The 17,975-nt window shown below is 41.1% G+C and overlaps 1 protein-coding gene across 1 annotated transcript in view; it reads right to left on the bottom strand.

Annotated features, from left to right (window-relative positions):
- Window positions 1-16,073, bottom strand: part of arhgef15b (Rho guanine nucleotide exchange factor 15b) — a 20,177-nt gene extending 4,104 nt beyond the window's left edge. Inside the window, exons 1-13 of the mRNA XM_046065428.1 lie at window positions 15,734-16,073; window positions 9,893-10,408; window positions 6,857-7,822; window positions 6,705-6,759; window positions 6,031-6,071; window positions 5,409-5,683; window positions 4,320-4,480; window positions 3,922-4,074; window positions 3,467-3,596; window positions 2,363-2,437; window positions 1,903-1,995; window positions 1,651-1,805; window positions 324-491 (exon numbers count right to left, since the gene is read on the bottom strand). Coding sequence (XP_045921384.1) covers window positions 324-491; window positions 1,651-1,805; window positions 1,903-1,995; window positions 2,363-2,437; window positions 3,467-3,596; window positions 3,922-4,074; window positions 4,320-4,480; window positions 5,409-5,683; window positions 6,031-6,071; window positions 6,705-6,759; window positions 6,857-7,822; window positions 9,893-10,319 — 2,699 coding nt within the window. The 5' untranslated portion in view covers window positions 10,320-10,408; window positions 15,734-16,073. The remainder of the gene's footprint in view (window positions 1-323; window positions 492-1,650; window positions 1,806-1,902; window positions 1,996-2,362; window positions 2,438-3,466; window positions 3,597-3,921; window positions 4,075-4,319; window positions 4,481-5,408; window positions 5,684-6,030; window positions 6,072-6,704; window positions 6,760-6,856; window positions 7,823-9,892; window positions 10,409-15,733) is intronic.
- Window positions 16,074-17,975: the final 1,902 nt, after the last annotated feature.

Here is a 17,975-nt window from a genome sequence, read left to right as displayed (position 1 = left end):
CCCCAACCGGTCGAGGCAGATGGCCGCCCACCCCGAGCCATGGTTCTGCTCGAGGTTTCTGCCTCCTAAAAGGAAGTTTTTCCTTGCCTCTGTCGCCTAGTGCTTGCTCTTGGTGGGAATTGTTGGGCTTCTGTAAATAGCATCATAGAGTACGGTCTAGACCTGCTCTTTTATGAAAAGCGCTGTGAGATAACTGTTGTTGTGATTTAGCGCTATATAAATAAAATTGAATTGAATTGAACTGTACTTCATATGTAGATTGTAATGATAGATTACTATTCTCATCGGTCAAATCAAACCAAAGCACATGCAGAGCAACTCACTCCGAGGGAGCTTTGAACACCCTTTCCAACATGCGGGCCTGGTGGTTTTCCAGCAGGGTGAGGCTGAAGCAGTGCTCGGCAGTGCCGGCGATGGTCCCACCTTCTTCTATTGGCTGCACCTGCACCAGAGAACGGTGGGCGTGGTCAAGTACCACAAAACGCTCCGCACTGTTCGAGAAAAAGAAGGGTGAGTTAGTCGTTTTTTATAATAGGGCAAAGTAGCAAAATATTAGCTAATCAATACCTTTAGGAGCTTAAAGGAAATAAATATGTAGACTAATAAATTTTGTGAATTATTCTCTTAATTATAATCTTATAGCAGTGATAAATACTGGAGCATGTGAAGTATTATGCAATGAGTTGCACTTTGTATAATATGCATGTTGTATGTCTTCTGTATTTCATATCTATGTGGCAATAATGGCATATTTGAAATCTTCCTCTATTCCTCTGAAATCTCTTTTAACGTGACTTCCTGCTACATTAGAGGAACTTTGGAATCATTTCACTAGTGACGACACACTTTTAGAGACTCATGATTGCTCTTGCGGTCTGCAGTAGTCACATTCTCCGTTGTTAGTGGCGTTAAGACAGCTTGTCAAACGAGGCAGGTGGAGATATTTTCTCCTCTGCACAGCGTCCAAGGAGAAAAAATATGAAGCATCCTGAACAGTGAGATGAGTCCACAGACCAATACCAACCTCCCATAACTTAATAATACCATTATTGTTAGCAAGGTTAATGATAAACCGCAATTTATGATCTTGAATCTAAATCGCAGTACAATGAAGCTACAGAATAAGTGGCTTTTTACAGCAGCTACTTCAACAGAGTTTACTAGCAGCTGTGTAGTTGTTGGCAGTTGATTCAGCTCTGCCTCATAAATTATAATCAAAGATGCCCAATTGTGTATGAAAAAAGCAAATTTTATTTATTTTTTAAAAATGACACTGATGGGTGACACACATTGATAATATTTAGGCCACTGTGATGTAGGAACGTGTTTGACACAACCTAACTTCTGCTGGAATTCAAGAGGAATGTGACTGAAATGTATCAGTGCCCCCAGATCAAAATGCATTCTGAGAATTTCTGACGTAAAAAATGTTAACAAAAGCCTACAGCCAAGCTTGCAGCACTGCGAGGCCGCTACTTTCAGCTAAATGTAAACATGTTGATGTTTACAGTTCACCATCTTAGACCAAAGTTGTGGACCATCCTGCTAGTGTGGCCTAAAATGTGTAGAAATGTTGCAAATGTTGACATATCTCAGCCCCTTTTGTGTTTGTCTATAATTGGTGCTGAATACCAATCATCTCTGCCTCACCCTTTCTTGGCAGCAATGATGAGCAGATCATTGAAGAGGAAGAAATAGACGGGGGTGAACTTTGCCCTCATGTTGAAGAGAGTTCCTCCTTTAGACATTTCCTGCAGCTCTCCCTTCTTCTCCAAGAATCGTGTCTGTGAGATGATCGGGATGGCCTGGAGAAGACGGGACCATTTATCTCTTTTTCAAAATAAATGTCCCACTAAAATGCTGACAAATAACACACGTGTATGTGTGTGTGCTTGAGTTTACCTTGAGTTTGTCAAACTCCAGTGTCTGAGACACATGGATTAACTCCTCCATCTGTCTCATCTTTCCCACCTGTGTGTTACACTCATCAATGATCTGTGTGTGATAAAAAAACAAAACAACAAAAGACAAGATTCTGAAATATTAATCGAGAGATTCATTTTGCTTTTCACACTTAAAAGTCTCATGTTGGCTTTTGGTGTCGTTATATATAAAACTGGCCGGGTCTCATTGGGAGTATCGGGTTCATTCCTTTGAAATTTACCCTGTGATGACTCCCTGGTTTGTACTGCCTTTGCCTTAGTGCTACATATGAGTCACTGTCCCTGCAGAGCTCAATCAATAGGAAATCCTTCACTCAAACAATGGCTGACGTAAACATTCCAGTGCAATGCAAAGCACTGAGACTCAAATTATATGAATTTACTGGCAGAAGGTAGGGTGAAGAGTGAACGGTGTTTACCTTCGACAGCAAATCCAAAGCCTTGGAGGCGGCCTGCTCCTCCGTCGTCTTCTCCTTTGTTCTCTTCAGGATGTTCTGAAACGACAAACAACAACTTTCTATTTCTGCAACAGGGCGCCTTTTTTAGCAACTGAATGCAAACAGAGTCATTAGTTTGAGGCTAGGTGTGCCCATGTGTTTGCTTATCTGTCAAGAGGTAGTGACGAGTTTAAGCAGGGGAGATTATGCTGGAACTCCACAAAGCAACACACCGTGATGAACTCAACGTGTTGACAAGTAAACTGATAACACTTTCATGCCGCTGCGTTAAGTATTAAGCAATTAAGGAATTATTAGTATTAAGGAAATTAGCTTAGCATTAAGACTAGAAGCACGGGAGAAAAAGACTAGAAGCACGGGAGACAAAGTTTAAAAAAATACTCCTATAAATGGCCTCTAAAGCTCACTAATCTACATGTTGTATCTCTGTTGTTATAATAATATTTGATGTCGAAATATACAGTATGATTGGCGGGGGTCTGGGGGGGTCCTCCCACAGAACATTTTGAGCATTAAACTCTTAATTTCCTGCATTCTACAGACATTTTTTGCACCAACCTATGCTGAAAATGTCTTTCTTTATATAAAGGTAAACACAAACCTCAGGTGGCAGGTGACAATTCAAAATATAAAAATAGGCTATAATAGAATATAAAGCAGTAATCAGTAGGTTTTTTTCTTTCTTGGACATTGCACATTTGTTTCTTCTAGATTTAAATTGCATTGCATGTTTTCTTATTGTGCAAATAAACCTTTCTCAAAGCAATTTAATTTGTTATTTCTTGTTGCAAGCTATTTTTCAGGAGATTTTTAACAATTGCTTTCAAAAAGTGGTCACATCCCCAGCATCCCCAGTGTCAATGACACCTTTGGCTGTAACTTTTTATTGGTGAACAGCAGTTCGAGCCAGAGCCTGGCTAGCTGTTTCCCCCTCCTTCCAGTCTTTATGCTAAGCTAAGCTAATCACCTCCAGCTGTATTTAACAAGCTATTGTACTTATTCTTCATTGTTTGAAGTGGCAACACGTGGATGGTAGGATTTTACAATTCCCATGATGCCTCTCACCTCAACGAGCATTTTGATGCGTGTTATTCGCTGGAAGGGCAGCAGCAGGAAGGACATGAAGGGCAGCCGCTGGCATAGAGGTGACTCTTGAAGACGAGTGATGACCGTAGCAAACGGCACGTTGTTCTTCCTGTAGACACACATAAATGCCAAGTAATGCAGCTGTAATGTTCCTATGCTTATGAAACAGAGAAAAGGAGGGAGACAGGATATTTCAGAGGATACAGTTTCATTTAATGGCAGTGTTTCCGCTCATCTTTCGTGCTTCCTACTATGAGGAAGTTGTAGCTCCCCATGCTTTACAAAATGCTGTGGATGAAAACAACATATTTCTATTATAAAAAAGCAGTTAAGATCCATTCAGCTTGCATTCCTAAAAGTCCTATCTTATCTCTCCCCATCTAAATTCTAAGAAAGAGGGAACTATCTGGAGAAGACGGACTGTTGTTCCTTACATGAGACAGGTGTAGGTCTTTTCCTGGTAGATCTGGTTGCGGACATAGTCGATGTAGGCAGGGAAGTTGTGCTGGGCGTGGTAGTGAATTATGTCACAGATGTCAGAGAAGACAAGGTCTGAGAATATGCGGTCCTCCAGGTCTTTCAAGAACCTGTGGAGTCAGACAGCAAAGATCTGAAGAAAGCTTTTGAACCGTAAAGAATAACTAGACAAAGACAAACAAAGCTTAAATTGACCACCGCCTAGCCTCAAATATGGATATGACTCATTACATCTTTGCTTTTCCTTCCTGTCTCCAGAAACACCAAGTGACCTCGCGGCAATTCGAGTCATGAATCGCCTTCCTATTTCCCTTTTCCTTTATCTCCCTGCCTCCTTCCTCCTGCCATTCCTCACCTCTCGCTGACCTCTCGGACCCTCAGGATGTTGGAGAAGAGGGTCTTCTTCTCTCTGACGATCATCGTCTCCTCCAGCTCCCGGCTGTCCAGAAAGTGTTCGGTCAGAACTCGCAGCGACCGCAGGTAAGACGCCTCTGATGTCATAACCTCAAACATACTCTGCCAAAGAGAAGGTGAGTGATGTGACAAATGAGCTGGAAATTAAGACCAAAAAGTGGATCAACATGGCGTACAAACATAACATTTACAGCAAAGATTTCTTTATCCTACATGTGTGGAGAAAAAGACACCACTCGCTGAATAAAATGCTTCTTTTCAGGGAGTCATTGCTTAAGGCACAACTTACATCTAAAAGTTTGAAGGATTTACACAAGTTCAGGTGATCAACAGCAAGAATGACTGTTATTAACAATTATTTCTAATATGAAAGCCCTTATTAGCCCACAATAGACCCCCAGATGACATGTAAGTAAAAAACGTAAGGGAGTAAGAAAACAGAGAGCCAAACGATAAATTGAAATGTAAATCTTTTTTTCTTTTATAATATTCTCCATAAATGATATTGAAACTATCGTATTTTTTGTGAATGAATCCATTTCTTAAAGTGTACTGCCAAATTGATTTGTTGTTTTTCTGTTTTTACTACAATCTGTTTTATTGGATTCAGAATTGTATTTGTTTTTATTTCCTCTTCTTATTGTTCGATTAAATCAACAAATGACCAGGTTTATTTACAAGCCCCCTATGTTTTCCAATATGTATTTTCTGGATGTGTTGTGTCGAGATTATGAGTGGCAGGAACAAAAGTGCATCACTTCGTCTACGTTAAAGGATCCTCGCCTGATGTCGGAAAGTTGGAAGAGTGACCATAAAAGCTTTCATGGAGTGGCGATAAGAGTCAATCAATATTATATTACAGCAGTGGGTGGTAGACTGAGGCAGAGTGGACCTTAATTTATATAAAAACCATCACATTATTACTTTAAGATGTGATTTAAAAGTTAATACTGCGTCTCCCATTTGTCTTCTCCTTGCAGCATTGATTTTTCCTCATGCAGTCTCTCCTCAGTACATTAGCCTCCCTCACCTCCTGGTACTTGCACTGTTCAGGGGTGAGCTTCTCCAGCACCCCTCCCTTCCGAACAGCCGGGAGGTCCTGCCACAGGGTGTTCTGGCCCGGTGTGGGCACAGGGATGCCCCTCGGTGCTTCATTTTCAGTCCCTGTACCAGTTCCAGTCTCGGCGTGACGGGGTGCCCAGTCCATAGCAAAGTCCACGCTAGTTTTACTGATGTTACGGCAAACTGTCTGGCGTCGGATCTCCTTGGTGATGACAGTGGCACGGTACGTCTGGTACAGAGGTTCTGAGGGGAAACAAGTCACAAAGGTTCCTAATAGTAGACCCCAGTACGCAAGTAACACACACACAAAATAAGACCAGTATAATCAAAACTACGCACTAATTTTAAACCAGAATGACACATTAACTGCAAAGGGCAGACTGAATGTGAATAGTTGCTCTAAATGTGCAAAGAAAGTATTAAATTAATGGCAATCATTACAGCTCATGGAAAAATTCACCAAATGATAATGGCGCGTGACCAACATCCCAACATACTGAGATTGTATCCTGTTAAAAGCATTCCTGCGACATTGGCCTGACTCATCTTTTTCTGTTTCTGGTTTGTTTGTTACAGGTTGTCAGGCTTACCATCCTGCAGCCGGGGCTTCCAGTTGAACGAAAACCCCCTCCTGAGGGAAGTATGGAAAGAGGAGACAGTGATCAGTCGGATGTTATGAAACCAAACTGTCCAACATAAGATTGAATGACACAGTTAATGATTCCTCCACACTCAAGAACATCAGTGCTGTCTTAAATGATAAGGCTCGTGAAATTATATATTTTTCCTACAGTCAACAAATCCCACAAAAAGAACAAAACCAAAAATGTGTTGGTCCGCCTCCAAATACTATTCGACTTCCCTACTCTGTCTGCGGCTCTCAGCCCATTGGCTCCAACTCAAGACTTCAGTCTTTTTTAAAAAGGCAAAACTGTTGCGCTGCAGTTTTTAGCGTTACTGAAACAGGAGTAAATAGTACATTTGCTGGGGACTATTTTCAGCCATGGATTGAATCACATTTGGAGCTCCAGCGAGTATTTACGGCAGCAGGATTAAAATTAAACTACAATGCCCATGTTCAAGGTAATAACACCGATGTGTTTCTGGACAATAGAGGCTTATGTCACAGAGGAAAAAGCTTTAACTCATTGATGGTTTGGTCTTTTCATGATTTGTTGACAAATAGAAAAATATAGAATATCGTCTGCCTTATTCTTTGAATGATGTAAGTAGGAGGTAAAACGGGGTTGGAGTGAAAACTCACGGCTCTTCCAGTGTGTCCTCTTTCTCTTCTTCATTCCCTCCATCCTCCCCTCCTTCTAAAAAGACAAGACACTTTTGATTACACAGAAAATGAACAACTTGTGCATCATTTATAGCTCATATCAGGCAAAGATAATAATGTTCGGTACAAACCGCTTTTGGGTGTTAGGGTTTGCTGCGAGGCATAGCTGAGCCTCCGGGGATCTGTCTTTGGCGGTGGAGGTGGGGGTCTGTGAGGGGCGGAAGGGGGTGGAGTGATGGGCCGCTGGGGGCTCAGCCTGCTGGCGGCGAGGCTGTTGGTGGACGAGGGCAGCAAGGTGCGCCACTCCTCCAGCGTGGGCTGGGGGAGAAGAATGCCGCCCCGGAGCGCCGGCGTGAGGCTGCGGCTGTCCTGATTAACAGGCATCCTCGGTGGGACGACGGGCACCACGTCGTGCGGGTTTGAGGTGGGTTCTGTGTTCTTCTGAAACTGGGACGTCTGGTCTGTGAGTGAGGTGCTGTTGGACAGTTTAGACCGGCGGGCTGGTTTGCGCACTATTACTGGAGTGGGGTCGAACGCTGGAAGGGTGAGCTCGTAAATATTCTCATCTTCATCTTGGCTGTGAGTTTGGAGCATTTGTGGTGACGGAACACGTTTTGGGGGAACTGGGGGAGACTGAGAGCGAGTGACAGCAAGGGAGGCGAGAACAGATGCAGGGCCCGGGTCCGAACATCTCCTGTGACCATCAGCGATCAAAACACCCAAACTATGGTGGAACTTTGTCTTTTCTTGTTTCAACACTTCACTTTCATCAGCCACAGGAGTCTTGTCCACCTCATCCCCTGCCTCGTGGTGCCCTCCCGCCTCTGCCTCCTCATCCTCCTCCCAATCCTCCCCATTCTCCCCCCTCTGCTCGTCAGCATCGTTCTCATCCTCATCTCCACCTCCAACCTCGTCCTCCTCCCCACCATCATCCTCATCAACTGGCACCCATATTAGTTTCATGCCCGGACACTGGAGGTGGCACACACAGCTGCAGCTTGCGTCACAGCAGGAACCGAGAGGCGTGTGTGAACTGTGCTCCGCCTCCACTTCACCTCCTCCAATCAGCTTCACCTCGACCTCTTTTCCATCAGGGGCTGCATCAAAAAGAAGCAACACAGAAACTGCTTTGAAATGTTTATGAAAATGTGAGAACAGTTGTCACATCTACAACATTTTCGTGTTTCTATAGAAGGTAGTGGCTCAATTTTCTCTCCACATCCCAGTCTAAAGCACCAAGCTAATGAGTGTGAATGAGCTGTTTCCTGTCAGCTTCTTTCCTACATGTGCATCCCCAGATAGAGCTTTTATCCATTTCCATCTGCTCTCCTCACAACAGCTTCACGTGGCCCACACTGGACTGTCGATTCAGCGGTTCATCACTACGCAAATGCAGCACGTCTGCAAGTGGTGTGTTCAAATATTCATGGGAAGTTTGGAGCAATGCATGAGGGAGGCAGGGGGGGGTGACAAAAGGAAATGGAAGAAGTGAAGGTAAGATCAACATCAGCAATGTTTATTGAGATACAGTGCCAGCATACAACGTGTGAGCACATGCAACGCCAACAGCAAAGGCCATCTTCTAGCCCCCCAGTTTATCTTTCTGTCTTTCCCCATACTGTCAACCTGCCTGATGTTTAGCCTCCAATGCATTACCTACCTCACGTTGAAACCTAATGGTATCACACTGATTTGCCCTTTAATCTGTGGAGCCAGTGAGTTCCTGTAAACATATAAGATTCCCAGAAAACACACGTGTCTGCTAGCCTGATGCCTGAACTACAGTCTCTCCCCTTTTAGTCCAGCTGTTGTCACCCTGACAAAAAAGAGAGACCGAGGTGAAGAGCTGGAAGGTCAGTGAACATACACTCACGAGGTCTGCTAATGACCCAGAGCATGAACCTGCCTTACCTTTCCTGTTAGCTGGTTTAAGCCCACTAAGCCCTCGCACTTACATAATAATATAGTTAAATGAAGATGCAAACAGAATTGAGCTGTTCAGACATGTGCTTGCATTAAGTTAAATTCGATCTCCACATCTGCTCAAATAGCAACTGAAGTTATTAATTAATCAGTATTTTGAAATTGGATTAATAGTTTAGCTTATTTTCTCTTGATCCAGCTTCTTCTTATATATGAGGATTTGCTGCTTTTTACTGTTTTAGATAATTCTATATTTAATATGTTTGGGTTGCCGACTGTTGGGTCAGATAAAAAATGCAATATGGAAGACGTTAACTTGGATTGTGGTAATGCAAAATGCAAATTCAAAAGGAAAATAACTGAAGACAGATGAATCGATACTGACAATAATCACTAGTTGCAGCCCTGATTACCAGTGAAAAGCAGATATCCATCAGTACTGAAGGTATGCGGCTATATAGGCACAGAATGTTCCACCTAAAGGCTTCCTGTTGCTCAGAGGGAACCAAAACAAGGAAGTGAGTACAGAATGTGTAAGTGCGGAGGGAACTCACAAATCAATACAGCCAATAACATGTTACGTCTTTGTGTTCCTCTTTTGTTGAGTCAGGATAATGCTGAACATCATGACACAGCAAAGGGCATCCCGTCAATAAGCTACAGATTCAAACAAATCTCCAAAGATTTAATAAGCTTTACCTTTACGACTGTATAATCACCAAGCAACAACAACAACAACAACAAGGACTAGAGGATAAGAAGATGATGAATGGAGTGATGGATATAAATGCTTGTGCCTTATCTTACTACAAGTAAGCACAGCGTGCGTCACTTCCTGCTTTCACATTACTCAGGAGCACAGACACACACACACACACACACACACACACACACACACACACACACACACACAGACACACACACACAGACACACACACACACACACACACACACACACACACACAGACACACAGACACAGACACACAGACACACAGACACACACACGCACACACACATAAAACATTTTAACTTCATTTTATAGAAATCACATGACATAGCTTCCTGATTTTTAACATATGAAGTTGGGAGAGTGACAACTGGAAGCAGTTTTTTTTCAGTACTACTCTCGCCTTGATCTGAGGATAGATTTGTGATGAGTAATTAAACCTCACCTTTATTATTATAATCCCAAATCCCATTAAACACACGGGGCGCAGGAAAGTACAACAACAATCTACAGTACCTGATCGACCTCCTTCCACGCTGATGCCGTCCCCCTCCTCTCCTCCCACAATCCCTTTCTGCTTCTGCAGGGTGCGGGTTCTCTTCACAGGCAGCGGAGGCGCCTGCTCTCGCCCAGTCTGAAGCGGCAGGCTGGTTCGGCATGGTTTGGGCTTTATCGTAGGAGGCCTTTTGAACTGTTTACTTTGCGTGAGCTCTGCAGTGCCATTGGTGGGATGTTCCTCCAGTTCATTCGGCACAGACTTCTGTTTGGTAAACTTGTCCACAATGCTCCTGACCTTCCCTCCAGAAAGGCTTGGACTGCTGTCTCCCAGAGGAGGGAAACTGGTTTGCGTGGACGGTTTTGGAGGGATACCCGGTCTCGTTCTGGCCTCAGCTTTGAAGGCTGAAGGCGACGTGGGCCGTTGGGATGCTTGCTGGACAGACATGGTTGCTTACTGTGTGTTTCACTCTCAGCCCTGACCAGTCAGAGTTCAAGTTTAGATGGCAAAGGTCAACGTGAGCACGTCTTCATCACCTGATGAGTAAAGAGAAAGCGGAAGAAAGTTTAAAACCAGTCTGATATTATATCAAATGCAAAGTTAATTAAATTATTAAAAGAGTACTTCACAGAGTTAACATTGCAAAGTATTAAAATCGATGCAGCAGAACCAGAGATTTTGTCTTTTTTATTTTTATTTTTTGTCTTTTACAATTTCAAACTTCGAACTGGTCTTCAGCCCCGAATAACAATGACTCAAGTGACATCACCTAAGTCAATTTATCAGACTTTGCGCAGCTCCCTCTGAGGCCACAAAATGCTTTACGGGACATTTTTCACCTAGTTGTACTCCTTCAAGATCTTTAACTTTACTTGCTTGTTTGTTTGCGTGTGTAAAATCGGTGGTATTTCTTATATATTATAAGGTCGCAAGATATAAAGATAAGAAGTCTGACTGGTTTAAGATACCCGAAGAGTAACCTCTGTTGGTTCATTGTCATGGTCGCTTGGTTCGTTAGTGCTCCTGACAGTCGTTATGGTCGTTGGAGACACCCGAGGCCAAGTCTGAACCGCCGTCGTTGGCATTGTCACACGAAGTCAAACGTGTGTACTGATAAGAAAACAATTAAAGAGATGAGAAAAATAAAATACACAGATATTTTTCTGTTACAGAAAATTTAGTTTTTATATGCCGTTTTTTCTAATTTTCTTTCTTGTGAAATACTGCATTGTTTCACCTCCTCAGGCTCCATAAATAGCCATAACCATATATGGAGGCACAAGCAGACCACTTTATTTCATGTAGTGTTCTGGGGATATCATGCCCAGTAGAGAGCTAACAGGTAATGCAGAAAGAAGAAAGATAGGAATGAAATAAAAGTCAGACTTGAACTGGAAACGTTACAATTACACGGTGAACCCGTTGTTTACAGTTCCCAAACTTTTTGTCTTGTGGGCTCTTAAAATGATTCACCAAAATTATAGTCTTTTTCCATTACAGTATAATCTTAACATCAGACTTTAAGCTCTGTGCTACAAATCCCCCTCTGAAGTTAAGACCTCAGAGGAAAATTGAACTTTGCTTTGTAAGGAACCCGCTCATTTCTAGTGAGATCACGTGAGATGTGAGCCGAGTAGTGTGCCTACAGCACTACAAGGTGACGCAATGAAGGGAAGATACGGCTACAGATCATTGATTGTTCCATTGTGAAGTTCCCTGACATCCCTGTCCAACTTCTTAAAAGTGTTATTTATTACTGACTCACAGCTGAAAAGGATGATGTTGTTTATTAATTTACTGTTTTAATGACTGGAAAGAGTCCGAAGCATCTGAGCAGGGATACCAACCAAAGATAAGGTTTCCATTTCAGACAAGATAGCAAGAGTCAGCCTAGGAAAACTTCAGATTCATCTCAAATGTGATATGATTACCGATCGAACGTAAAACAACACTGTGAAGTTGTGAACACAGAAAGGTGATCCTTCTTTGGTTTGCTGTTAATGAATGTGTAAAATAATAATGTGTAGCAAGCTATAGATGATTCATGACACACAAGTGTAATTCAATTAGTAGTTAACCACGGTTTCAATACAAATGTATATTTATAATCACCCCTCCCTGTTACCTGTCTGTTGAATAGCTTTAAGCTCCTTGTAATCTTTTACCTTTCAGTGCTCTGAAAATGTTTGTTTTAAATGTCTGTGAAGATTCTCAGTCATTCAGGTCATAGCTATCAAATGAAGGTTAAAATCAAGGGCAACTGGATGTGGTTAAAGATACTCGAAGACGTTTTGCCTCTCATCTGAGGGGCTTTTTTAGTTCCAACTGACTGAAAGGGAATCCCAGCCATTTAACCTCTGCAGGGTCGTTATCAAGGTGATGCATACCGCCTGGTTCGTTAGTGATCCTGGCTGTTTTAACGACCGTCGTTGGCATGGTCACATGAGGCCATGTTTTCATTGGCATTTGCACAAGTCCTGTGCTACAGCATTGTCTGAGGTCTTTACATACCGGTAGATGTAAACATTTTAAAAAAGTGAACCTACTGTGTACTGCTATCTCGTAGCCAGAAAAATCCAGAAAAACCTGCAAATGTTGTAATTACAGATGAACACACGCTGACACCCGTTACTGCAGTAAATCTGGATTGATTCAGTTCAAACACTGACCTGTTTCCTTATTCAAAGAACTCTAGTTAAACGTGGCACTTCTTTCAGCCTGTGTCTATGAAAAGAAACATGATTACACAGTGAAATTCAATTTCCATTTTGGACGACCAAATGGCCACGCTGCAGATTCTCACCATGTGTTTTGTTGTTTAGATGATGCGTGTGCAACAGCTGATGTAATCCCAAACCAAACAAGGGTTAGTCATCTTCTGAGTCATGCAGCACACAAAGCAGAGATCCAGAAGAAGACGTTGCGGCACTGCTTTGTGTGACTCTCTGATTTATGGGAGTACACACACATTGTTGAAAGGCTGCAGTCAACAACCATTTTTCTACAAAGATGCAGTGATTATGTTTCAGATTGACTGAGATTGATAATGAAAGTTGCCTGTCACAGAGGCCAACGAGCAGCTGGGAGTCACATGAACCCCAAATATCTATAGTTGTTTCAAAACAATCAGTCGATCCCTTAGTTGATGACAAAAATAAAACCAAAAACTGGTCACAGCTTCTCAAATATGAGACTTTCCAGCTTTTCACAGCTATTTATATATAAATGTAATATCTTTGGGTTTTGGACTGTTGTTTGGGGGAAAAAAGACATTTGAAGGCATCATCCTTGGGTCTGGGAAAACATAATGTGCATTTTTAACCAACTGGTAAATTGATAAATTGATAATTAAATTGATAAAATGGCTAGTTGCACTCCTATTAATCACTGTTGATAAGGTGATTAAAAATGACACTGCTGCAGGAATGAGTCCTAAAACCCAGAAATTACTTGGCATTTGTGCACTTTTGGTTCCCTCAACTCAAAGTCACTGGGTTTTTGTGAATGGGTTTTTGGTTAGATGCCTGAAATAAAGTCTGTGGTTAACACAAGCTAATCCCTTTATAGCCGAATGTTAGTTTTTTACTTCTGGTGATTGCACTGACGCCTCAAAAACCATCAAAGTGGTTCATCACATTCATACAGTGCTTTTCTTATCTACTGATAACCAATCCAGGGATCAATCAAGGAACCTTCTGATTACGAGACGACGGCTCTACCTCCCCAATGTGTATTATAAACTTTTGTTTTTTTAATTTATTGCAATAATCCAAAGTCCAATTGAAAAATCTTAAAGTCTTCTGTGGTTCTGCAGGGAGTTTTAAGAGTTTAAGAAAATAGGACACTACTGGGTTGCATTATGGGAAATGTAGGATGTTTTTGGAACTTGAACCACACTGTAGACATAAAGTCAGGATATCTTGGCCTGCGCTGAATCAAAATCTATTTCTCGCAAGTCCCCCAACTTTATGCAAGAGCAACACTAAATCAGTCTTTTCATTCATTAAAAGTGCTTTGGGAAAGATTAGAGGCTGTTCTTTTCATGTACAGTGCAGGCAATTTCATATAGAGTTGCGACTGAACCAGTGACAAATAAAGTAATCAAGATAAGTGTCTTATACAAGCAGGCAAACAGTATCAAAGATAGCAATTTACTATTTTTTTTATTTCCCCACACACACAGCTCACTAAAGTCAACAACACACAGGCAGCAGCTGTTTGTAATTGAGATGTTGTGCACCATCTAGTCAGACCAGTTTGAATGGTACAGCATGTGTCAGTCAATGGGACAGACAGGGTGTCACATTTCAGTTTGATGAGAAAGCATTTCTGGGCTGACAACTAGCCATGTATAAAATAATTACACAATACCAGAACGCATGGCATGAAAACATCTGGAGGTTAATTATGAAACAGAGTAGTTTTATAGCCATGCAACTGTAGCCATTTTCTAACACTCCTTCTCTTCTCCTTCAATTTCTTGATTTTCAAGTTACACCGCTCTCAGGAACATTTTGAGACATGTTTCAGAATTAAAGCTACTAATAACTTCTTTTATAATCTCATCAGGAGTCATGATATCACTACAGCAATGTATGTGTGTGGGTGCGTGCAGGTTTCACTTTTGGCCCTTGGGTTATTATGTTTGTCCACAGGGTGACATATAAACCTTAAATAAGAGTGTGTGTTCGCTCACGAAGTACTCACAGATGGGGGGGGGGGGGGGGGGGGGGGGGGTAACACATTCAGATTGTCTGTTAATGCACTTATAGACCAAGTAAGAGACTAGACTTGAGGTCACAATTCCCCCCTGACTTTCTTTCAATCAGCCCCCCACCAGACTTCACGTCTCTATTGTCTCCCTTTGCTTTATTGACCTGGTTAGTTCAATAGCCACATCCTCCAGTCTACTGGACCCCTACACACACTCTGGGTCAGTGGGCCAGCCATTCATTCCAGTAAGTGTGCTTGTCCTGGTAAATCCAATACATATCAGAAATGGTGTGATCCCTTAAATCAGACCAGCTTGAGAACAATCCTTGCCTTCAGTGCTTAATAAAGAGGGAGACCATTACCACAGTGCTCTGTGTGTGTATGTGTGTGCTGTACAGTATGCCATCTGCTCAGGAGACTAATGGGACAGTGTGTATAGAGAATGGGTAGGGGGGCCTTTAAGAGAGCTACCATTACAATACATGTGATATGTGTGGAAGCTCCACGTTGGACAGGAAGAGGGGACAGAAAAGGTGTGTGGGTAAGGAAAACACACACAAACAAACACACAAGGGGTGGGAATCCAGGGAAGAAGAGTTAACATATAGAGCTGGTTTGGTGACATGAGTGATGCATAGATATGTAAATCTAAATATGCTGTTTAGGTCTTATTACGATTGTGACATGGGGAAATGTCTCAGCTGAAGCTGCAATAACTTAGTGGCCTAACCTAAATGTTAATAACAACCCAACATAACAATTATTAAAGACGAATTGTGTGTCAAGAGCAGACTATTCATAAAAGTTCAAATCAAAGTTTGTCTAATGGTCTTATTTGAATCCTTAAATCGCCAATTATATGGCTTAGACCCGTACTGATACCTTCCCACCTTAACAAAATGGGAAAATATGCCAACATATTCAATTACAAGATTATTCTGCAGTAATATCGCAAGGGTTAAAATAAATACTTTACAGTATTTTAACGTCACTTCTTATAAAACCCCTGGCAAGTAATACAAAGGATTTCCATAAGGGAACAGGTGCTTACACACTCAACCTTCTAAGGCAACCAAACCGCGTCGGCTAAACTACCAGTAATGAACTAATCTCACTTAAAACATAAATTAACAAACAATAAAACTCACCGATCTTCTTCAGACATGCCTGGATCTTTATCTCGAGTTATTCGGCTGCAGTGTTGTCAGTCCTGCATAGTTAGCTTTGGCAAGAAAAAAGGCTTTAGGTTAAAATGGGTCCAGGTCGCAGATACATTTACTTTGAACTTTAACTCGTCTCGCGGAGGAAAAAACGGTACTGTTAATAAAATAAATCCCCAACGTAAAAGCGAACCGGTTCAGTTTCTTATTGTTTCTCTGACAGGCTTGTAGTCTGAGCACCCTTCATCCCCTTGTTGTTGTCTCCTTTGTTACCACCAGCATTTATGAGAGGATAGGACGGGAGGTAGGAGTGAATCAACCCCCCTGCTGCCGTACCAAACCGCCAACTCACACACAGTAACGTTCAGAGCTTCCGGTAGGGAATTTCAAAATAAATCAACACAATTTCAGGCGAGACACCACAGTTATCTCATTGAAATTTTACAAACTGAAAGTATACATAAATAGAAGCTTAAAAAAAAACATATAAATACAACTGTTTATGGTTTTTTTTTATTTTAAATATACAGCTATTTGCATATCACCCAAATCCATTTTCAGTCATATGTGTGATGGACCTTTTCCCCACATCTGATAAAATTCCACATAAAATGAGAATGATAAAAGATAAATGACAAGGCTTACAGGAAACATGTCGTTTTGAGAAAAGGCTGTTAAAGATTAGCTAACGCAATAAAAACACACGTATAAAAATTACTGTCCAACAAACACATATCTTATGGATATGATGTATGGACCTTGTGTTCTAGAAAACAAACCTTTAAAAGATATATGGTTCAACGTGGGGAGAGTAAAAATACTGGTCGAACTTTTACATGGAAAATGCTAAAAAAGATCTGCAGTTAACAGACTTGGTAATGATTGTTGCAAAATAACTTGAAATCAGAAAATTGACAGAATCAAAATCATGATTTTGTACAGTACAGTGGTGTCTCACCTTAAACTGCATAGGTAAAAGTCTTAAATATGTCAGAAAACAACCATTTGAGCAATTATCTCCTTTCAAAGTGATTAACAAGTGTAGGCTTCGTATTTTATCCTACATTCTCAACCAGAAATCTTGCTTACATGATTTTGCGTTGATGGATTTATTTTGGTACTCTTATTTTGAAAGCCAAAACGCATACTTCCGGTACTTTGGTTGTTTATTGTAAACTTCTTGTTTGGTCGTCCAACCTAGTCAGAGAAACTATGATTAGCCTCTAAATATTTATGGTTGGTGTTACACAGTGTTGTGTCTTATGTTACTTACATTGAAGTCTGTGTTGTTTCAGTAGGCTTAATAAACAATGGGTTTATTTATAACAGAGATACTTTACTGCCACTTTTTTAAAAATTAAATCAGAATGGACAACCTCTCAATCTCACAATTTTTTTTGAAGCACTGATATGATAATATATAATGATATCGTACATAACTAACTCGTTAAGGTTACTGACATGCCATAACAGGTCCATTGAAAGGAGGTGCACGGCTGCTACAAACGTCCCTCCCCTCCCCTCTGTTTTCACTTTGGTGTCCTACTCCCACCTAGTGCCTTATTTTGGAACAGGCGTGAAGTGTCTATTAAACTAGAGAAACTGGATTCTTCAGAGATTACAGTTTAATGTTTTATAGTTTTCACTGCCACACAAGGAGTCAAAATAGTTTGAATAGTTCTGCAAATCTACATCTTATGGAAGCCTGTTTGTGCCATGATCAGAAAAAACAAGTAACATGATAAACATTAAAATACTCAAGTCATCAAGTCAAATTTGAAACTTATAATTTAAAATATAGATTTACTCAAATTTATAATTTGAAGATTTCAACGTAGTAATCTATCTCATTATTTTGACTCAAAATCATATTTTGACTTACTATTATCACTTTGACTTTGTATGTCACACTTTTGATTTACTATCTCATCGTTTTCACTGAGTAATCCAAAACTGTGTCATCAATTTGACATAGCAAGTCCAAATCTTGATTTGCTATCTCATCATACATTTTTCTTTAACAAAAATTGTTGACTTATTACAAAACATGAAGTAGAAAGCCAACATTTAACAATATTTTTTCTATAATTTGTCATTTGTCATCTATTTCTCATTTTTCGTGGTGAAAGTGGGCTCCATAATCTCAAGGCTGCGTATAACTTCAGAAAAAGTGTGATGACTCCTTTAGAGCACACAGGCTATTATGAATGAGAAGTAGACCCGGTTAGTT

Source organism: Micropterus dolomieu, linkage group LG12 (genome assembly GCF_021292245.1).
Source record: "Micropterus dolomieu isolate WLL.071019.BEF.003 ecotype Adirondacks linkage group LG12, ASM2129224v1, whole genome shotgun sequence".
Taxonomy (NCBI): Eukaryota; Metazoa; Chordata; class Actinopteri; order Centrarchiformes; family Centrarchidae; genus Micropterus; species Micropterus dolomieu.
Note: the sequence above shows the minus strand (reverse complement) of the source record. Positions and strands in the feature narration are given on the sequence as shown.